Genomic DNA, 23,726 nt, shown 5'->3' on the forward strand with positions numbered 1-23,726 from the left:
ATGGGATCCGGGGGGCGGGGCCAAGTCCTGCTGTCTATGTCAATGGACGCAGCAGCGGGACTCTGGGAGCACACCCCCACGGTGCACCCATGGAATGCGGCTCTCTGTGGGGGCATTCAAGAAGAGGAGGAGCTGGGAGTGCTGCGGGGGGACCCCAAAAAAGGAGGATCGAGGCCACTCTGTGCAAAACCCTTGCACAGAGGAGGCAATATAACATGTTTGTTATTTTTTAGGGATTTTCTAGGTCTGTTATATAATACACAATGGGGTATGTCTGTATTGACTAGCTTAATATAGAAGGCATCACTCAAGCATTCTCTCATGTATTATAAGGGATTCTCTCTCTCTAGAATCTTATTGTATTTTTATTATTAATATAAAAGCAAACTTGATATACAGTAAGGGCCAGATTCACAGAAGAGGAACGACGGCGTATCTCCTGATACGCCATCGTATCTCTGAGTGTATCTATGCGGCTGATTCATAGAATTAGTTACGCATAGATAGCCCTAAGATCCGGCAGGTGTAATTGACTTACACCGTCGGATCTTAGGATGCAATACTTCGGCCGCCGCTGGGTGGAGTTTGCGTCGTTTTCCAGCCTCGGGTATGCAAATTAGGTTTTACGGCGATCCACGACGGTTTTCGCGTTCGTTACGTCGTCGCTAGTAATTTTTTCCCCTCGCAAAGTTAAGCCTGCTTTAACATGGCTTAACTTTAGACGAGCCATGTTAAAGTACGGCCGTCGTTCCCGGGTCGAATTTCAAATTATTATTTTTTTGCGTAAGACGTCCGGGAATACGAACGTACGTTACGCACGTCGCCTTTCAAAAAAATGACGTCACTTCGCGCAAAGCACGGCGGGAATTTCAAAACGGAGCATGCGCAGTACGTCCGGCGCGGGAGCGCGCCTAATTTAAATGGTACACGCCCCATTTGAATTAGGCGGGCTTGCGCCGGACGCCGCCGCCGTAAGTTTACACGCAAGTGCTTGGTGAATCAGGCACTTGCGATGAAAACTTGCTGCGGTGTAACGTATAGACGATACGTTACACCGTTTATATGTAAATCTGGCCCTATATTGTTTACAATACAATCGTTTTAGGTGAATACATGTTGGTACATCTTCAGGCAAACCGCTAAATGCACAGATGAAATAAGAGCGCAATTTTACCTCCAAGAGGATTTGTATTCATGCCTATCCTGTTCTGAGAGCTCTGCCACACAGCAAAGCCCTGCCTGACATGGAAGGAAACATGATCTTTCTCTGCTGCCATCTCACTTTTAAAATTACATTTGGTTTTGGTATAATGGGCACCACATCCCTAAATTGATACATAGAACACATTTCTTTCATTGTGAATTTGGGACTTATAAACCTCCTTCACATGGGCCCTTACATGCGTACGCCAGATTTCAGCAGCGAGAATCAAGAGTGGTTTTCTGTGGTTAGAATGTACTCGGTAATGACAGGCTGACAGAAGCTACCGCTGCTCGCTTTTATTCATACATGAAGTGGTGACCTACAGTAAGGAATGGATGGTACTTCAAAAGTCCTGGTGCAGCTGGCACCACTCTATTAGCTCTGCGGGGCTTTTTGTTCAGCACAGTACAGTCTGAATTTTCAGAGCTCCTTCTTTCAGTACTGTAGCACAGAGCCGAGTAGGAGTTTCAGAGCATTCACTAGCATTCCGTGCTACACTGGTCTAACAAATGGCATGCAGGAACAGAAGCCGCCTTCCAAATCGCCACACAAAAAAAGGGGGCAGCCCTGGGTGCCTGGCATTAGCACACAGAACCTGGTAGAGGAAGTGAGTGAGAAAACTTTCTCTACTGGCTTTTGTGTTAAAGTGGAGTTCCACCCATAAATATAACATTACATCAGTAGTTTTAAAAAAATGTCATTAGTCCTTTACGAATTTTTTTTTTTTTTTTAGATGCCTTCAAAATGTTGTTGCTAGGCAGAATAGTTAATCTTCCCACTTCCTGCACCTAGGTGCTTAATGCTTCCTAGCCTACACCGCACAGACTCCTGGGAATGTAGTGGGTGTAACTTTCCAGGAGTCTATGCACTACCCAGTCTCAAAGAATCATGTGACTTGGACAGCACAGGTGCTGAAACTTGATCTGACACTGCTTGTGCAGCACTGAGCATGTGCGAGATCTGCAAGGCTGAAATCCAGGAAGTCATACAGTCTGGCTTCATGATGCCCACACTTAAGATGGCCCCAGTCAATTTCTATCTAACAAAACGGACCTTATTTTACAGACTAACTTTACTAGAATACATTAAGCTTGTGTATTACAGGGGTATTTATATTTAAAAAGTGAAATTGTGGCCGGAACTCCGCTTTAAGTGACAGATTGGAGAGCACAGGGCTGCTGAAAGGCTACACTGGCCTAGCATCTGCTCCATGGATAGAGTTGCCACCTCATCCCTTAACCACTTCATTACTGGGCACTTAAACCCCCTTCGTGCCCAAACCAATTTTCAGCTTTCAGCACTGACGCATTTTGAATGACAATTGCGCGGTCATACAACACTGTACCCAAATTATATTTTTATCATTTTTTCCCCACAAATAGAGCTTTCTTTTGGTGGTATTTGATCACCTCTGCGATTTTTATTTTTTGCGTTATAAACATAAAAAAACAGAAAATTTTGAAAAAAAAACACAATATTTTTTACTTTTTGTTATAATAGTATCCCAATTTTTTTGAAAAAAAAAAAAATTTCCCTCGGTTTAGGCCGATAAGTATTCTTTTACATATATTTGTTAAAAAAAATCACAATAAGCGTATATTGATTGGTTTGCGCAAAAGTTATAGCGCCTACAAAATAGGGGATAGATTTATGATTTTTTATTTTTTTTTACTAGTAATGGCGGCGATTTGCGTTTTTTTTTTGTCAGGCCTGCGATATTGCGGCGGACGTATCGAACACTTTTGACACAATTTTGGGATCATTCACATTTATACAGCGATCAGTGCTAAAAAATGCACTAATTACTGTATAAATGTGACTGGCAGTGAAGGGGTTAACACTAGGGGGTGAGGAAGGGGTTAAATGTATTCCCTGGGTGTGTTCTTACTGTGTGGGGGGAGGAGACTGACTGGGGGAGGTGACCCATGCTGTGTCCCTATGTAAAGGGACACAGATCAGTCTCCTCTCTCCCTGACAGGACGTGGAGCTCTGTGTTTACACACAGAGCTCCACGTCCCTGCTGTGTCACCGACGATCGCGGGTGTCTGGCGGACATCACGGCCGCCAGTCACACGCATCGGCTCCCGAGCGATGCGCCGGGCACGTTGTTTCCCCGCTGCGCGCCCCCAGCGGCGCGCACGGGGAATGACAACAACAGGACGTCCAGGGACGTCCACCCGGCACTTGAGAGCCGTGCTGTGGACGTCTTTCGTCCATAGCGCGGATCCCAAGTGGTTAAGGACCAGTTCACACCAGACGCAGTTCCGTTCAGTTCTGTGTGCTTTTTTTCTGCACAAAATGCATGCACAGTGTTTTCTATGTATTCCAATGGCTCTAGTTGGGTCTATTTCAAACCATGCAGTCAGTTTCTGCACTGGAAACTGACCGGAAACTGACGGCATGGTGTGAACTAGAGTCATTGAAATACATGGAAAACACTGTGCATGCATTTTTAGTGCAGAAGAAATGCACACGAAACTGTACGGAACTTCTAAGGCTAATTTAATGCAGATAAGGCACCAAATGAGTTTAATTACCACCATAGGCATGCGCACAGGTGTGCCCAGGCACACCCTAATCACCCTTTACCCCACAGATTCCCCCTACTGCCCTGGCTCCCCTCCTTCCCCCTGCAGTGCTACCAGCTTCCCTCCTCTGCCACCAGCTGTTGCTGCAAGGATGTTTTAGGATGAGTGAAGAAAGGGGCCAGTAAATATGTAATTGACCATCCCCTTCCCTTTCTGAATGAACATCTGGAGTGATCAGTAGTGTGTGCTTGAGCTTTGGGGTGCACACCCTAATGCAATACGCTGCGCACACCTATGAGTACCACCGTAATCAGCCACAGAACCTGTGTTATTAATATGTGTTTGGTTTTAAAGGGAAGAGGTGGCAACCCTATCCATGTATGAAGGCTCTGAGGAGAGGGGGTGTTTGGACTCCCCTGACCCCCCCCCCCCCGGTACAGACAGAAATAAAAAAACTGATAGAGGTTTTAACCACTTCCCTTCGCGCCCATAGTCATATGACGTCCGCAGGAGGGATCTCCCATCCTGGGCGGGCATCATATGTTGTCCTGGGCTTCCTGGCTGTCTAGGGGGCTCGTCACTTGGGAGCCGGTGCACGTTCCTGGCAGATCGCCGCCATTACTATAAAAAAATTGCGTTAATCTATCCCCTATTTTGTAGACGCTATGGCCCAGATTCACGTAGACACGCCTATCTTTAGGCGGGCGTAGCGTATCTCAGATACACTATGCCACCGTGTTGTATGCTAATGAATTGTGATCCAACGTAATTGACGCTTTTAACGAACGGCGCAGACGCCGTCCGTGAACGTATCCCAGTGCGCATGCTCAAAATCACGCCGCAAATAGTCAATGCTTTCGACGTGAGCGTAACTTAAGTCCAGCCCCATTCACGGACGACTTACGCAAATGACGTAAAATACGACGCTGTTCGTATGTTTCCGACGTCCATACCTAACATGAATTACCCCTGCTTTATGAGGGGTAACTTTACGCTGGCGTATGTCTTACGTAAACGACGTATCTTGATACGCCGGGCGCACGTACGTTCGTGAATCGGCGTATCTAGCTAATTAGCATATTCGACGCGGAAATATACAGAAGCGCAACCTAGCAGCCAACGTAAATATGCACCCTACGATACGACGGCGTAGGAGACTTAAGCCGCTTGTATCTAGGCAACTGTGAGGCGTGTCTGATTCTATGAATCAGGCGCCGAGTTGCGACGGCCCGCACTCAGAGTTACGACGGCGTATCTGGAGATACGCCGTTGTAACTCCTTTGTGAATCCGGGCCTATAATTTTTGCGCACACAAATTAATGTACGCTTATTGTGATTAATTTTTTTTTTTTACCAGAAATATGTAGAAGAATACATATTTATTATAGCAAAAAGTAAAAAAATATTGTGTTTTTTTTTAAACTTATCGCTCTTCATTTGTTTATAGCACACAAAATAAGAACCGCAGATGTGATCAAATACCACCAAAAGAAAGCTTTATTTGTGGGGAAAAAATCATTCATTTGCACACAGTGTTGCATGACCGCGCAATTGTCATTCAAATTGAGACAATGCTGGAAACTAAAAATTTACCTGGGCAGGAAGGGGGTAAAAAATGCCCTGTATTGAAGTTGTTAATTTTTTTTCAAACCTGAATAAAAAGTCTCTTGGCTTTAGATACAATTTAATGATGAACAACACTAGTCCAGTTTAGTAATGCATTTTCACAAGGTCAACTACTTTATTCATTTTGAAGTAGCTTTTTGCCTCAGCTACTCTATTGGAAAGGTCATCGTATGAACAAGCCTGTTCCACAGAATTGTGCTTCAAGTATTAGCATGCTTTACATGGCAATACCTGGTTGCTAGGTGATGTACTGACTGCATGCTGAGGCTTCAAGAGGTGTGTGAGTAAGCAAAAATTGATACTATGTGCTAACCAGCTGAAACCAAACACCTTTTCTGAAATACATGTTCTGTCCTTTGTTTCTGCCCACAGGAGTGCAGCATGTATAATGTAACGTTCTACAAAAGCAACATTCAGAAGGCAATGGCCTAAAGAAGAAACAGATCAAGCCTTCCCATTAACGAGCTGAGTATGGCTTAGTGTGAGAAGCCGGACAAGACACACCATGGCACAGATCATCAGTATCAGCAAGAACCGTCCTAGTATCAGCCTGCAGGGGGTCGACTCAGAGACTTGTACTATAGTATTCAAGAACCACTGGACCCAGGTAATCATAAATCATATATATATATAGTAAAACCTTGGTTTGAGAGTAACTTGGTTTGAGAGCGTTTTATAAGACCAGCAAAATGTTTTAATAAAATTTGCCTTGATATACAAGCGATGTCTTGATATAAGAGTAACGTCATGTCACAACTGAGTATAAAATAGAAGAGAAGCCTCTATTGCCGCGTACACACGATCATTTTTCGGCATGAAAAAAATGTTGTTTTTAAAAAATGTATTTTAAAATGATAATTTTTCAGGTTCTGAAAAACGACAAAAAAAAAATTCGAACATGCTGCATTTTTTAACGACGTTGTAAACGATGTTGTTTTTCGGGTTGTAAAAAATGATCGTGTGTGGGCTAAAACGACGTTAAAAACCCGCGCATGCTCAGAAGCAAGTTATGAGACGGGAGCGCTCGTTCTGGTAAAACTACCATTCATAATGGAGTAAGCACATTCATCACGCTGTAACAGACAGAAAAGCGTGAATCTTCTTTTACTAACAGGAAATCAGCTAAAGCAGCCCCAAGGGTGGCATCATCCGCATGGAACTTCCCCTTTAGAGTGCCGTCGTACGTGTTGTACGTCACCGCGCTTTGCTAGAGCATTTTTTTAAAACGATGGTGTGTGGACAACGTCGGGGTAGATTCAAAGAGCAATTGCGTCTGCGTAACCATAGTTACGCAGCGCAATTGCTTACTTGCGCCGGTGTTACGAATGCTCCTGATTCAGGAACCTCGTTACGCCGACTGCAGCCTAAGAAATTACTGGCATAAGCCTCCTTATGCCGTCATATCTTAGGCTGCATTCTTACGCAGGCCGCTAGGTGGCGTTCCGGTTGTGGTCAGCGTATAGTATGCAAATTGCATACTAACGCCGATTCACAACCCTACGCGAGCCCTACGTACGCAGTTTACGTTGTTTGCGTACGTCGGTTTTTGCGTAAGGCTGCCCCTGCTATTAGCAGGGGTAGCCAATGCTACGTATACCCGTCGTTCCCGCGTCGCGAAATTTGAAATTTACGTTTGCGTAAGTGAATCGTGAATGGCGCTGGACGCCATTCACGTTCACTTTGAAGCAAATGACGTCCTTGCGACGTCATTTACCGCAATGCACGTCGGGAAAGTTTCCCGACGGAGCATGCGCACTACGCTCGGCGCGGGAACGTGCCTAATTTAAATGATCCACGCCCCCTACGGGATCAGCTGGGCATTTTGCCGGAGCGCCCACGCAATTTACGGAGCTACTGCTCCGTGAATCAAGGGTAGCGCAGGTAATTTGCGGAGGCGCAGCGGCAAAACGGTGCGCTGCGCCTCCGTAAAAACTGCGCAAATCTAACTGAATCTACCCCGTTGTTTTTATGATGAAGTTGGAAAAACGTTGTTTTTTCTACATGCCGAAAAACATCGGGTTTTTTTTCATGCCGAAAAATGATCGTGTGTACGCGGCATAAGTGTAGCAATATGGTTACATTTAATGAAGGTACCACATTTAACAACTTATTGCTACGCTTGTCTCTCTTCTCTTTAATACCCTGTAAAAAAAAAAGCTTTTATATACAAGTGCTTTGGATTACAAGCATGTTTCTGGAACAAATTATGCTCTCAAACCAAGGTTTTACTGTATATCTCTTCTATGTATAATGGTTTTAAAGTTTAAATGCTTGGTTGGTTGGTTGGTGATTATCTACTACCTACATTTAAAAAAATAGACACCAGTTGTTTTTAATTTTTAAATAGGGCATTCATCTGCATTGAAACATTAATTTCAATAACGTGTCCATACTTTAATTTATTACAGAGTATTTCACCTTGTGCTTCTTTTTAGGAATTTTTGCCAAGCCTCTTTTGTATCCCCCTGATACTGGTACTTCATTTTTTAAATTCCATCCTCTTTTTCTCCTTGAGGATATACTGGTTCTTCTTTACTTGTTAAATCAAACACCTTCGGGCTAACTTGCTAAAAGCACACTCAGCTTTAGAAAAACGAAGGAAAGGCAGAAGAATCACTCCTGACAGTCATTTGACGGATGCAGTGGTTCTCAACCCTGTCCTCAAGTACACCCAACAGGCCATGTTTTGGAAATTTCTCCCAAATACAATAGCTGTCCAATATACAAAGACATTGGCCCGGATTCACAACGGAGTTACGACGGCGTATCTCCGTATCGCCGGACCACATACGTTACACCGCCGTAACTTAGGGCGCAAGTTCTTTCTGAATACGGAACTTGCGCCCTAATTTACGGCGGCGTAACATATCTGAGATACGTTACGCCTGCAGAAAGATACGCTGATCTTTCTGAATCTGGGCCATTGACTCTGATTTAAAGCACATGTGCAAGATAAAGGAAAACCTGCAAACATGGCCTGTTGGGGGTACTTGAGGACAGGGTTGAGAACCACTGGACTGATGGAACCTCAAGGAGAATGAGAAATGGACTATGTCAGATACGCAGGGGTGGCTGAAGGGTTCCAAAACAGAAGTACAAGTTAAAACAGCTTGGGAAAAAACAGTTACCAGCGCTACTTAAAGGAAGAGAGAGGTGATGACAAATGCTTCTCTCTCTATACAGAGTGAAAAAGCACAGAGAAAACATTGCAAAAGTCATCTTTCAATATATATATTTATATATATATATATATATATATATATATCTATATATATCTATATATCTATATATCTATCTATATATATACATATATATATATATATATATATATATACACACAGTATGTGTGTACGGTATATATATATATATATATATATATATATATATATATATATATATATATATATATATTGAAAGATGACAGTATGTGTGTGTATATATATATATATATATATATAATATATATAATCTAATAATGATATGATACAATATGTTATAGATGTGAAATGTTTTAAATTTTTGCTTTACAGAGGGTTTTTATGAATTAGAATCTCTCAGAAGATTTGAATATATCCACATAGAAATACTGGGTGATTCCTACCACTTAGGAAACCAGCAGCCCTTATCGCAGGTTCTAGATGTAGCGCCACTTTTTGCCATGGCATCTAAGATTAGTTCAGTTATAGTGACACAATAATCTCAATAGGCTCAATTTATTAATGCAATTTTTTTTCAGCTTTTTGGTAAAAGCTGAAACCCCCCAACCCCTTTCATATGTATATCTGGCATTTATAAAGCAGAATTGAGATGGTCCTTTTTATGTGCTGCTATAGGTATATTTGTTGTCACTGACAGCTCCTGGTCACAAAACAACAATCAGGAGCCAGTAGGATGGGTCTTCGGTCATGTGATTACTGTGACAGTGAATCACAAGGGTCACATGATCAGGGAGCCCAGGACTACTGAACTTGTTTAAAAGTAAGTAGAACCTGTTAAGAGCATATAATTAAATGGCTGGATTGGGGGGGAGGGGCGGAGGCTGACTGAGGTGAAGTGACCAGCACTTTATTAATATAAAATGGCAGATAAAAAAAATGTTTTGTGTTATTTTAAATGAGCCTTCTCTGACTAGCAAAATATATATATATATATATATATATATATATATATATATATATACACAGCCCTCAAAATTTCCAATCGCCTACTAGCATTTGGCGAGTGGATTTAAGCTGGGGGCGAGTGATGACAGGGCTGCATGACCAATCTACACTTAGAGTCCCGATGAGATTGGCGGCCAAGGAGGAAAGGTGCATGCTCGGGAAAAGTAGTCTGTTGAGCCGCGCACAGGCAGAGCAGTACACAGGTGCTCTCCTTACAATTCTCATTAAGCCATGGGACCCAACAGTATGACCTCTCTGAGCCTGCCCCCCTCCCCCGGGCCCCGACCAATGTAGCTGGAGAGCAGAAAGTAATGAGTGAGGTGGAGGATTGCAAAAATTACCACTCCGGTGCAGCTCTCACTGAAAGTTGCCCTGACATGAGAGTGTCAGCCTTCTAGTTTGTGCCGTTTTCTTCTCCTTGTGCTCTATGTAAGTGTCCAACAGTTTAGCCTGAGCACTGTAAACAGACTGGTCTCAATGTGTGCTGTGCGCTGTCAGTGTGCGCTGTGCTATGGTGTCAATGGCTGTGCAGTTGTGTGGATCTCAGCGCTGGATTGTACTCCCCCCCGCTGTGCTCCAGCTCCTCTCCTCTCTGCCAGCCTGAATAAAAGGGGGAAGTGGGGACATGCAAGCGTGGAGCCGCACACACAGGCTCCTGATGATGAGATGAATGGGAGAGAGAGAGAGAGAGGATGGATGGGAGTTGCAGAGGAGACATCAAGAGAATGGGGAAGAGACCCAGTTCTAGTGCCCTGTCCCTCTGGTCTGCCCCCAGTGCCCTGTCCCTCTGGTCTGCCCCCAGTGCCCTGTCCCATTTTGTTAAATTTGTTGTTGGTAATATTTAATTTTGTAACTTGATTCTGCATAAAACATTGTCATTCCATGAGATAATCTACGAGGGCATGTTTACGGGTGCAATTAGGCGCAGGGCAGTGTATGAATTAGGTGGGGCAACTGGTGGCGAGTAACTCTTGAGGCCTGGCTAGTAGCTCAGGACTTGAAATTTTGAGCCCTGATATATATATATATATATATATATATATACAGCCCTCAAAAATTCACTCGTTTGCTCGCATTTTGCGAGTGGAGTTGGTTCCAGGGCGAGTGAGAAGCAGGGATGGACCAGGCTGACAGTTTCCTGGCTGAAGCGATCAGCCAGGAACCTGTCACCTGAAGGACACAGAGAGCGGCTGGACTTCCCTCTCGCCGCTTTGATCTGTGGCTGCAGCTCTCTCCTTCTCCTCTCGTATCACACACACAGCTAGGGCCGCCAGCAGGGGGGGTACAGCCAGTACCGATGTAAGGGGCCCGGCAGAGGACTTTCCCTCTATCAGCAGTGCGTGCCGCCGACAGCCTGCGCGGCACCCGTGTACTATGGAGGAGGAGGTGAAGAGAATGTCCCGCTGGCTGCAGGACTGTCTTTACTTTGCATCTATCCCCTGAGCCTGCTCTGCCTGCCATTATCGAAGATGCATAAGCAGACGGTGCCAAGCCATTCTTTCCGGCAATTCGCTGGGGGGGGGGGGGGGCTGTGTAACACTCACGGTGACTCCTTAATTTGCTCCAGCAAGTTCTTAGCTAAAGCAGATTTTCTCTAGCTAAGAACAGTTGCTCTGCTCGGGAGTTAGGATGTGCAGCGAGCGCTTACAGCCTATCAATTTGTGGGAACCCCGTCCAACTCCGCCCACTCCAACTCCCTGCATTGCCCACAGTGTGCAATGAAAGGGGATCTGCGAGCAGCTGGGCGGGAGATTTAATAAAAGTATAGCTGCCTAAGCCGCCCAAGGGGAATCAGCCTGAATGGGGGAGGCATAATTGGTGAGCAATCCTTTTCCACTTGCTCTGTCCCTCTCCCCCCCCCCCCCCCCACACACTCTCTCTCTCTCCTCTTTCACCCCCAAATTCCCTCTCTCCCCTCTTTTGCTCCATTCTCTCTCTGCCCTTTTCTCTCTCTCTCTCCCTCCCCCCCATTCTTTTCCCCCCTCTCACTCTTTCATCTATCTTTCTCTCATCCTCCTTCCCCGCCCCCCTTCTCCACCTCTCTTCCTTCCTCCTATCTCTTCTATTTAACCCCCTCCTATTTTTTTCTCCAATCCTTTTGTCCCCCCCCCCACCCCATGGTCCCCCCAACAATCTCTCCTTTTCCTCAGTCCTCACCATCCTCTTTTCTCCCTCTTTCTCCCTCCTCTCCATTGCCCCCCCATATATATATTTTTTTCTCATCCTCTCTCTTGCCCCCCTTCTCTTTCTCCCCCCCTTCTCAATCTTTCTCCTCTCTCTCGCCTCCCTCTCTCTCTATATTTGTCCCCTCTACCTCCCCCCAGCCTTTTCCCCCTCCCTTTCTCTCTTGTTCCCATACCTCTCTTTCACCTCCCTATTTTCCTTTATTCTCCTTCCTCTCTCTCATCCACCTTCTTTTCCCCTTGTATTGCCCCTTCCTCGTTTAGTTTCCCCCCTCTCTCCCCACTAACCCCAACACTCCCCCCCTTTCTCTTTCACCTTTCTCCTCTTTAGCCCCCCTCTTCTTTTGTCCCCCTCCCCCCCCTCGTTCTCTCTGTCTCTCTCCATTTTTCCTACTTCCTCTATCTCCCTCTCTTCACTCTCTCTCATATCTCCCCTTTCCTTTCCCAGTCCTGTCCTGGGGGGGTTTGCCAACCTTGTTCACCACCTCCCACCAGTAATGCAGCAATTGATGGGGCACAGTAATGCAGCAATTGATGGGGCACAGTAAGGCTGCAAGTAAGGGGGCACAGTAAGGCTGCAAGTAATGGGGCACAGTAAGGCTGCAAGTGATGGGGCACTGTAAGGCTGCAAGTGATGGGGCACTGTAAGGCTGCATTGATGGGGCACTGTAAGGCTGCATTGATGGGGCACTGTAAGGCTGCATTGATGGGGCACTGTAAGGCTGCATTGATGGGGCACTGTAAGGCTGCGTTCACGGAGACAGTGAGGCTGCACAGATGGGTACTGATATGCTTTGTTACTATTGTTAAAGTTGTTAATATTTATTTTTGGAACTTAATTCTGCTTAAAATATTTAACAGTGTAATTTCATGATATAATTTACAAGGGCGTGTTTAGGGGCGGACTTAGGGGTGGGGCAACTGGTGGCGAGTAACTCTTAAGGCCTGGCTAGTGGCTCAGGACTTGAAATTTTGAGCCCTGTATATATATATATATATATATAATATTGCAGCCTCACTATGCCATCACACGCAGCCACTGTGCCCATCACACGCAAAATCGTATTTTATTTTTCCAATAAGAAGGGTTCGGTGAATGCGCATATGAAACTGGTGGGGTTCAGTACCTCCAACAAGGTTAAGAACCACTGCTCTATAGGTTTGTCTTTACTGTACTTAAACATTTGTGTTTGGAAATGATCTTTAAGTTCCACTTTCGGAATGCAGAAAGATAAGACTAAACTGACCTACATTAGCAAATTTGTCAGCTAACTTGATCTTCATATTATAGATCAATATTCCATTGCATTGCATGTTCTTTTTTTTTGATGAAATTGGAAAAGTTATTTCCTGATCTTTTGTTGGCAGCCTGAGAACTCAGCTGACCTACATGTTGTTGTGTGCTTAGGTGCCAGTTAGATTTCCTTTTCCATGGCAGCCAAGAAATAATTACAAAAGCATTACTGAAACAACTAGCTATCATGATAAATTGGCAGCGTTTAATGGATTGCTGAATAAAAAATGCCCAAAGATACTGGAACAAACTCCACTATTCAGTCTCTCAGGACGTGCCTAAGAAAAAAGGGAAAATGAACATTAACAGGGGGGTTAATTTCAATTAAATAATTTTGTAGCGGGCAAACTTTCATTTAACCATGGTAACTTGTTTTCAAATTTAAAGATACACTAGCAATTTCTGCCTACCCACAGCCAAACACTACATGATTGGGGACACTTGTTTTGGCGACTTTCTAGTGTGAATTTAGCTCCCTATTGATACGCCGCGTAATTTCAAATTTTGCGCGTCGTATCTTTGTTTTGTATCTACAAAACAAGATACGACGGCATCTCGGCTGGATCTGACAGGCGTACATCTTAGTACGCCGTCGCATCTAAGATGCAATTTTTTGGCGGCCGCTAGGTGGCGTTTCCGTCGAATTCCGCGTCAAGTATGCAAATTAACTAGTTACGGCGATCCACGAACGTACGTCCGGCCGGCGCATTTTTTTACGTCGTTTGCGTTCGGCTTTTTCCGGCGTATAGTTAAAGCTACTGTTATGAGGCGTACTCAATGTTAAGTATGGCCGTCGTTCCCACGTAGAAATTTGAAATTTTTACGTCGTTTGCGTAAGTAGAATGACGTCACCGTCGGAAGCATTGGCTTGTTCCGGGTTAATTTTGAGCATGCACACTGGGATACCCCCACGGACGGCGCATGCGCAGTTAAAAAAAAACTTTGTTTTATGTCGGGTCACAACGTATTTACATAAAACACACCCCCATCACAGAGATTTGAATGGCACGCCATTACACCGCCAAAGATACACTACGCCGCCGTAACTTACGGCGCGAATTCTTTGAGGATTCGAAAAAAAAAATTTACGGCGGCGTAGTGTATCTTAGATACGTTGCGCCTGTCGTATTACTGCACGCAGGTACGTGAATCTGCCCCATAGCCTCTCATTTCCTGTTAAGTTCATAGAACAGTAAGTGAAGGTAAATCTCCATAATGAGAAATGGAAAATAAACTATTAGCAGATTAATCTTTCCCTACTCTGTACAAAAAAAAAAAGGTTTGTCTTTAGATAGATGTGAATTGTCACCTATCAGGAAGAAAATTTGGAGTAAATACTGCATGACCATAATAAATGTAGAGGGGCTTGAGAGCGGCCATTCACTAAAATTAGAAGAAAAACGGTTCAACCTAAAATGGCGTAGGGGGTTCTTTATTGTAAAGGCAGTAAGGATGTGGAATTCCCTTTTTATTACTATTCCCTTATTATTGCTTCATATGCAAATTCTACACTATCCCCTGAGATTTGTTCTTCTCTGGGTGTTTTTTTCTAGTACACCATTGAACACAATTCTGAAGATCATAATGCAGTCGCTGTAGATCAGAGGAAAATAAAAAGCAGCATCTTAGCTTGCACATGATTGGATGATAAAATCAGCAGAGCTTCCCCTCATTTCAGATCTACCCCTCAGATTTACAGCGACTGCGCTTTCAGTGCAATTTCAAGTGCACTTTGCACTTGTAGGGGCAGATTTACATACAATTGCATGGGCGCAACGTATGTGAGATACGCTACGCCGCTGTAACTTACTTTTCAAAGCTTTGAGTCCAGAAAGAATTTGCGCCGTAAGTTATGGCGGTGTAGTGTATCTCTCGCGGCGTAACGGCGCGTAATTCAAATCGGCGAGTAGGGGGCGTGTTTCATTTAAATGAAGCGTGTCCCCGCGCCGAACGAACTGCGCATGCGCCGTCCCTAAATTTCCTGCCGTGCATTGCGCTAAATGACGTCACAAGGACGTCATTGTTTTGACGTGGACGTAAATTACGTCCAGCCTGATTCACGGACGACTTACGCAAACAAAAAAAAAATTTTCAAAGTCGACGCGGGAACGACGGCCATACTTAACATTGCGTAAGCCACCAAACAGCAGCTTTAACTCTACGCCGAAAAAAGCCGAACGGAAACAACGTAAAAGAATGCGACGGCCGCTTGTACGTTCGTGGATCGTCGGAAATAGCTCATTTGCATACTCGACGCGGAATACGACGGAAACGCCACCCAGCGGACGCAGAAGAATTGCATCTAAGATCCGAAGGCGTACGAAGACGTACGCCTGTCGGATCTAACCCAGATGCCGTCGTATCTTGTTTTGAGGATTCAAACCAAACATACGACGCGGGAAATTTGAAAGTACGCCGGCGTATCAGTAGATACGCCGGCGTACTTTCTTTGTGGATCTGCCCCGTAGTTTGCACTTGTAGTGCAAAGTGGATTTGCCTTTCGTAAATAACCCCCATTGTGTAAAAAAATCCTATATTTTGTAAAATGTTAATAAAATATTGAAAGAGAAAAGGGAAAGTAATGTTTCAACAACAGTAAATTACAATGTGGCTTGTGTAGCAATTGCATATGCTATATTATATTTTTATTTGCAATTTTTTTTGCCCACAAAAGTGGGATTGACCTTTAGGACATAAAAAGGTTAAAAAAACACATTGGAAGATGTGATTTGTAAGTAACCGATGGAAAGAGTGAAACTGAGATCTCTGAAAATGTTGAGGCAGTAAAGGAGAGAAAGCAGATTAAAAATATACTCTAATGCCGCGTACACGCGATCGGTTTGTCTGATGAAAACGGTCTGATGGACCGTTTTCATCAGACTAACCGATCGTGTGTGGGCCCCATCGTTTTTTTATCCATCGGTTAAAAAACTAGGAACTTGTTTAAAATTATCTGATGGTTAAAAAACCGATAGAAAAAACGATCGTACCGTCCATCGTTTAAAAATCCACGCATGCTCAGAATCAAGTCGACGCATGCTCGGAAGCATTGAACTTAATTTTAATCAGGATGTCGTGTTTTACGTCACCGCGTTCTGACACGATAGTTTTTTTAACCAATGGTGTGTAGGCACGACTGATCATCAGTCAGCTTTATCGGAAAAAACTGATGAAAAAATCCATCAGTCCGTTTTCATCGGATGGACCGATCGTGTGAACAGGGCATAAGCCCCCTAGGTTTGGACTTGCATCATACATATTTGTCTAGTAATTTAAATGGTGGAATAAACTTGATATTCCACACAGTCCTTCAAATGGTCATGTCTCTGATACAAAGATGATGAGTAGAGAAACCCATTGAGTCCCCATTCACACTTGGCATAGAGGGAATGCGTGTTACAATTTTTTTGTGGGAGATTTACACACATTTCTGTGTAACGCATAGGGCAGTTCGTTAATTTGAATGGGCTGCCGTATGCTCATCTGTCACGCAAAAGAAGCTCCTGCACTTATTTTGGGTGCCGAAATTTGCACTTTTGTTCAAAATCAGGGGACACCGGTATAGTCCCATGTCTCAATCAAGTAGCAGGGCTTTTTTTCCCACAAACAATAAGTGCTGGAACTCAATCACGACCCCCCAAAACCCCTCCCCCGCACAAACCCTACAAGGGTCAGAGCCAGAGGTGGTGGAACCGAGTTCCACCAAGTTCCACCTGAAAAAAAGCCCTGTCAAGTAGTATTCCATGGTCACACATTTCTGATGGGCAAATCTCACCGCATTTGAGGTGCCATCAAGAATAAATGGCACCCAAACGCGCATTATAATTTTCTTTTTTGTATGATTTTAACATGATTTGGAATCACGGGCCAAATCGTGCAGATTCTGACCACAATTCCAAATCGCGATCTGTGAATGGGGCCTGAATAATAGTCTCTTGTCAAAGCATCCTGCCAACAGTGGGCTAGATTCAGGTAGGGCAACGTAAATTTGTGCGGGCGTACCTTATGTTATTTACGCTATGCCGCCGCAATTTAGAGAGGCAAGTGCAGTATTCACAAAGCACTTGCTCCGTAAGTTGCGGCGGCGTAGCGTAAATCTGCCGGCGTAAGCGTGCCGAATTAAAATTGTCAAGAGGTGGGCGTGTTTTATGTAAATAAAACATGACCCCACGTAAATGACGTTTCTCACGAACGGCACATGCGCCGGCCGTGAACGTATCCTAGTGCGCATGCTCCTAATCACGTCGCAAATAGTCAATGCTTTCGACGTGAACGTAATTTACGCAATGCCCTAGTCGCAAACGACTTACGCAAACGACGTAAACGACGCAAAATTCAAAGCTGTCCCGACATCCATACTTAACCTCCCTGGCGGTATGATTCTTTCAGAAAAAAGGTGCTGAAAGCGGTACCGTTATTTGCAAGGAAATTTGGTGTTTTATATTGTAGGTCTGTAATTTTTAGGAATAACTCACTTAAATCTGACCAAACAAGAGACTAGTAGGCATCCCGGGTATGACATTTTTTTAAAAACAAAATTATAAATTATAATATAATAAATAATTATAAATAATTATAACAAATAATAATATAATTGTAATAAAAATTATTCAATAATGTAATCAACTCAAAATCACTGAAATTTGCTCAGTTGTAGAATTGTTGCTGTCATTATTATTTTTTTTTATGACGAATTTCCCCACAAATCGCTATCGCACAATTCTGCAAGTGATTATAATTTATTATCGCTGTTTTCTAACCATTTTTGACATAAAGGGACACTTTTGGTTGCTATGGACAATATACAGTTTGTAGGCAGAAAAAACTGTTTTTATTATATAAAAGTACATGCAGGACACTGGGCAGACCACTAGGGACAAGGGGGGTGTGTAATTTTTACATACAGTACTGCAATCTATAAGATTACAGTATACTGTATGTATTGTGTTTGTTTACGTTTTTGAATTTGGCGCCGTTCTCCGCTCCCGTGCGTCGTAACGTCGCAGGGAACGGAGATCGGCGGCACAGGAGGACGCTGTGTGAATCGAGTGAGGTCCCGCTCGCTCACACAGCGCGGTGGCATCGCTGGATCCAGGGACAAGGCAAGTAAACACAGTCTGTGGATCCAGCGAGGCGAGCCCGAGTCTGACTCGGGGTTACCGCTTTTGGTATGAAAATCTCACCCCGAGTCAGACTCGGGAATACCGCCAGGGGGGTTAACATTGGCTATGCCTCATATAGTAGGAGTAACGTTACGCCGGAAAAAGCCGTACGCAAACGGCGTAAAAAAATCCGCCGGGCGCACGTACGTTTCTGAATCGGCGTATCCAGCTCATTTGCATATTCTACGCTGAAATCGACGGAAGCGCCACCTAGCGGCCAGCGTAAATATGCACCCTAAGATACGACGGTGTAGGAGACTTACGCCGCTCGTATCTTCGCCTAATTTAAGCGTATCTGGTTTCCAGAATACGCTTACATTTCCGACGGCGTAGATTCAGAGTTACGACGGCGTATCTACTGATACGCCGGCGTAACTGTCAGTGAATCTAGCCCAGTGTATATTGACAGCTTTGGAGCATCTCTCCAACACTTTGAAAATACGCAGATGAGGGGAAGTGGCAATTAAACAAATATTCTATTACCAGAGTCCCTTCCTGTATATGAGAGGTACTTTATGACAGCAGTGTGGTTGTTTTCTATGTAAACCAGTGAGAAATACTACCCATATGTCACAAAAAATATCCACTCTTCATTATTGTGAACGTAGCTTAACAGTTTATTGCTGATACTGTTAAATGTAGAACTTTAATTATTTCCCAGCAGACTCATAATTTTCAGTATATGATGTGCATTGCAATGGCTGTATGAAAGTGTAATCTTCCAAACACACAAGAGTATGTTAGGTAAACAAATAATAAATACTTGTACTGGAAAGGATAGATGTCGGCTTATGGGTAGTGGAGGAAATAATTCAGCAGTAGCACAGCAGATGTTGTTGTGCTTGTTAATCGTGCTGCCTCACACAAAGTCAAGCTCATTTTTATGTCGTTATATAACAAGAGAGTTGTTACTGTGAATCCAGGGTGATTTAATATTATATTATCCAGAGCAAAGCATGAAATCATTAGCCAAGAGTATAATAAAAGTAATGTTCTGTACATTTGCCCTCCAACATACATCCATATTAAAAGATGGAATGAAACTGCCTTAGTTAAACTTGCTGTGAGAGCAATATAATGGCTGCCATTGCTTGACCCCTCCTAAAAAAAATGCTCCTTCCAGGTCATTAAAACAATATTTTTTGTGTCAATGATCTGGAGCAAGTATGACTTTTACACTTTACTAGCTGCATGCCTTCTCCAGGAATTCAATTCAGAAAGTACTAAACCTAGAGTTTGCTAGAAATGATCAGAAATGGAAGTACATTTTTTTTGCAGTGAGCACAATTTTCCTTTAAATAATGGATAGGCAGCTTCCCCAGACTGCCAGCAGATGTTCCTTGCTTTGATGAATAAGGTGAAGCTGGTAGAAAGGTTGATAGAGTAGGTTTCAGCTCTCTTATCTTCTTATTTCCAAGATCAAAAACCAATTCAGACCATGTTTATTGTCCTGCCGAGCTCAAGATCAGCTGCTTTGCTGCTGCTGCTGCTTAGAATCCCAGACAGAGGTTGCCCTGTTGACAGGGGTTAAGTCCTGGGGAAAAAAGTGTGGGAACTCCCACCCAAGATCCACTCCCCTACCATAAAAAAAAAAATGGTACGCTCATATGCATAATTACTAAACCGCATGTTTTTTTTCCGATCCACTGTACCTTAGTAATCCTTTATGTTACTGACCGCTTCCTGTATATGGAGTATTCCGTCACTTCCTCGATGCCGCAATGTCTCCTGGGAGCTTTTGTCATTGTTCCCAGGAGACATTGCGGAGGTCAGCCGCGAGTTATCGCGGGATTTAGAAAGAAAAGTTATGGACGTGGTGCACGTGACGCACGCACGCCGAGGGAGGAGCAGTCCGCGCCACGGATCGGACCTCACGACGGGGGATGGAGGAAGCCGAAGGTTCCGAGGGTGCATCGGCGGCAGCGGGAACGGCGCAGAGTAGAGGATTGCAGAGCTGCTAGACCGCCGATCGTCCCCTCTGCGAGGACGCTCTCCCCCGCCGTCTTAGGCGAGGCCCCCCCTCTCTCCCTCACTCTCCCCTCCGCTCTCTGAAGGAGGCGATGTACCGAGCGGCACAGACAGGAGGGAAACAGGTGCCGTTTTTGGTAGCATCGCATGGTGGGTGATTTTGGCTCTCGGCCCCTCGTGGATCACGGCTCCTCATCAGGTTTTTATGGAGCCCAGAAAAACATTCAGGTAATATCTATGCCAATGTTCTCTTTCTGTCCTATGGAAGCACATTTATAGGAAAATTAACCCAGGTGGACAATCAGAAATATCCAGGTAATGGTAAGAACCTTACTTCTGTCAGCCTGGCAGTGTAAAGATCTTATAAATACTCTTACATGGGAATGAAATCCAGCCAAGTGAAATTATAAACTATTTGTATCCATGCCTCTATGGGCTGATAGCCTTATAGACTGCTGACACTCACTCTGGTAGATAAGCATAAAAGCATCAGCCATCTCATAAACATTGCACCTGCCCCCACAAATCAAATCTAAAACCTGGATGGGGTATGATCTGAAGTAAAGTTTGAAAATTCAGGGGGTGGATGTAATATTTCCTATATCGCCGGGCTGGCTGGATGCGAACCTAGGGCTGGATGGTGTTTGACGCCCCGGTTCAAGGAGCCAACCGAACCAGGCCCACAAGCTATTAGGCTGCATATATTGCGGCCCGGGACGAAGGGTACTAGAGGTCTGAGATCTTGCATTTACAAAAACATCTGCTAAGCACGGGGGAGTCGGGAGGAAGCTATTGACGGCCATCACTTTAGGCGTTGACTAAACTATAAAGAAAGGGAAAAAGAAAAGGGAAAAAAGGAGGGGGGTGCAAATACAGCCCACATCATAGGACTGTTGCTGCGTAAAAACCACAAGGCACCCAGGAGGAGAAAAATCCCAAGAAAGTCTCAAATTCAAACAGGGAGAGCACAGCTCATATAACCAAGGTCGAGCAATCCTCCTTTTCAAAAACCTGTCTTAGCGCAAACGGGAGAATCCTTGGCCCATTTCTTGTTTCTTTTTCTATGGAAATACCCGGGGTCAAATTCCCACCAAGATTTATTTAACACCCCCAAAACTGTGCAAAACTGCCCCCTAGGGAGCTATAAAAACTCTCATAAAAAAAAAAAAAAAAAAAAAGGGGGAGGGGGAGAAGCTCCCCATCTTCTGATCAAACTGGGGAAACGCTTCAGAGCGATAAAAAAATATAACATGAACAGATCAACTAGGGGGGCAGCCCCGAAAATCCCTAAAGAAACCTCCACCAGTACGATAAGACACTATATGACGCCGGAAGGAAGTTCTAAGAGCCCAGGTCTGATTAAAAAAACAGAAAAATCCGGGACAAATAAAAAGGGAATAGGGGGGGCGGAAACCCCAAGTGCGGATACCTCAACAGAACTTGATCATGCAGTCAGCCAAATGGAAGACCCTAGTTTGGAGTCTCACATTCCCACAAAGGGGGAAATGGATGTAATGTTAAGGAGGTTGGAGAATGTAATAAGAGAGGAAATTAGCACCCTAAGAACTGACTTATTTCATACGCTAGAACGGGTAGAGGAAGCAGAGAAAAAGATAGAAAAACAGGATCTCGAATTAAAAGAATTAAAAATTCAACATCTGAATATGAAACAAAACCAGAGGTTACTGCAATACCGCCTTGAAGACCTCGAGAACCGTAACAGAAGGCAAAACCTTAGGATACGATCGGTAAAGGAAGAGAGGGGCGAAGACCTGAGGAAAATTCTCAACGATTTGCTCCTTCCCCTCCTAAACAATGGTTCGGAAGGCCCCCTCAAAATAGAAAGGGTACATCGAGTGGGAAAGACAAGGGAGGGAGGAGGAAACTGGCACAGGGACATAATTGCCAGGTTCAGACACTTCGAAGACAAAGAGGAAATCTGGCAAAAACTGAGAAGAAAGCCTCCCTTATCCTATGACGGGACGGAGATCCAGATCTTTACGGACTTGGCCTGGGAAACCCTGTCTAGAAGAAGGCATTTAAAACCCTTATTGGAACAAATGCGGAAATCTAATATAAACTATCAATGGGGATTCCCGGCCTGCTTGATAGGGTACAGAGAGGGTATATCAGCTAAACTAACATTTCCTGAAGACTTGGTAGGGTTCTGCCGCAAACTGGATATACCGGAGATAGAGTTACCCGGATGGGTTGAATAGTGATCAGAAAATAGCCGCCCCTTGGGGAGGCTTCGAGAGAATGGCATATAGGGGAGGAGAGGGAGAGGGGATGGAGGGGGGGCGATCGGAGAGGGGAACAAGAAGGGAGGATCCGTAACCCCACACATATAAGAGCGATCCCCTGGGAAATTCCAGGAGACAATGTGTGGGAGGGGCGCTGAGTGCTACACCTCATCCAAAAGAACCGACGGGTAGGGGAAACCGAGGATCCCCACGGTTCAGAGGCGATGTACTGGCCTAGGCAAGGGGGGGGGGGGGGGGAGGGGGGGACGGTGGGGTGGGTTTGGAAGGGGAGAGAACACTCTCCCCCTTCAAAATAGGGAGGGATTAGGGAATATGGCTCCCAGGGGATCTATTAGAAAGTCCAGCACGTCCATGGAACGATCCAGCAATAGGAAATGACTGAAACAAAATTCTTATCCTATAATGTCAAGGGTCTAAATTCAGCTGTCAAAAGACTAAAAGTTCTGGCTGAGATTGAGCATCTCAGAGCAGATGTGGTATTTATTCAAGAATCTCACTTGACCATAGACGCAAACATTAAATTATACTCCCCGGCGTACCCTATTTGGTTTTATGGTGACTCCATCTCTAAACGAGCAAGGGGTGTGGCTATCGGGTTTTCAAGAGGCTTTGGATTCACGCTTGAGGCGAGGCTGACGGATCCCGAAGGGAGATTTTTATTTCTCAAAATAAAGTTCGAAAATGTAACCTATACTCTAGCAAATATATATGCACCAAACGTACATCCAACCCAATACTTAGGCAAAATCTTGGGAAAATTGAATAATTTTGCTGAGGGACACATAATACTGATGGGAGATTTAAATTTTGTATTTAACCCGACAGAAGACAGTACGTTCCGTGGGAAGGCGACAAAAAATGAGCATTTGCAGAGAATCAAACAGAAGTTACACGAACGCCAACTAGTGGACGTTTGGCGGATTTTTCACCCAAAAGAATATGACTACACATTTTTCTCCCCTCCCCACGGAACGTACTCTAGAATAGACTACATCTTGGTGGATCACTGGCTGCTGGACTCTATCACAGAGACTGAAATTGGAATCATGACGGTGTCAGACCATGCTCCAATAACAATGAAAATTTTATTATCCACACAAAAGAGGCAGCGGCCGGTGTGGCGCCTCGATGATAGCCTGATTCGAGACGTTGGAGGGGCTAGAAGAGTGGAGGCCGAACTAAAACAATTCTTTCATATCAACGATACAGCGGAGATTTCCAGCGCAACCCTTTGGGAAACGCACAAAGCGTACATTAGAGGAATTTTAATTGCTGAGGGCGCTAAAAAAAAAAAAGAAAGGAAAAGTAAAGCCAACTCCCTGAGGAAAGAGATA

The 23,726-nt window shown here is 44.3% G+C and overlaps 1 protein-coding gene across 3 annotated transcripts in view; it reads left to right on the plus strand.

Moving 5' to 3' along the window:
• Window positions 1-23,726, plus strand: part of FHIP1A (FHF complex subunit HOOK interacting protein 1A) — a 390,138-nt gene that overhangs the window by 162,676 nt on the left and 203,736 nt on the right. For all 3 annotated transcript variants that reach the window (XM_040331897.1, XM_040331896.1, XM_040331898.1), the window contains one exon: window positions 5,731-5,965. In XM_040331897.1, the coding sequence (XP_040187831.1) occupies window positions 5,864-5,965 (102 nt within the window). In that variant the 5' untranslated portion in view covers window positions 5,731-5,863. The remainder of the gene's footprint in view (window positions 1-5,730; window positions 5,966-23,726) is intronic.

This window comes from Rana temporaria, chromosome 1 (assembly GCF_905171775.1).
Source record: "Rana temporaria chromosome 1, aRanTem1.1, whole genome shotgun sequence".
NCBI lineage: Eukaryota > Metazoa > Chordata > Amphibia > Anura > Ranidae > Rana > Rana temporaria.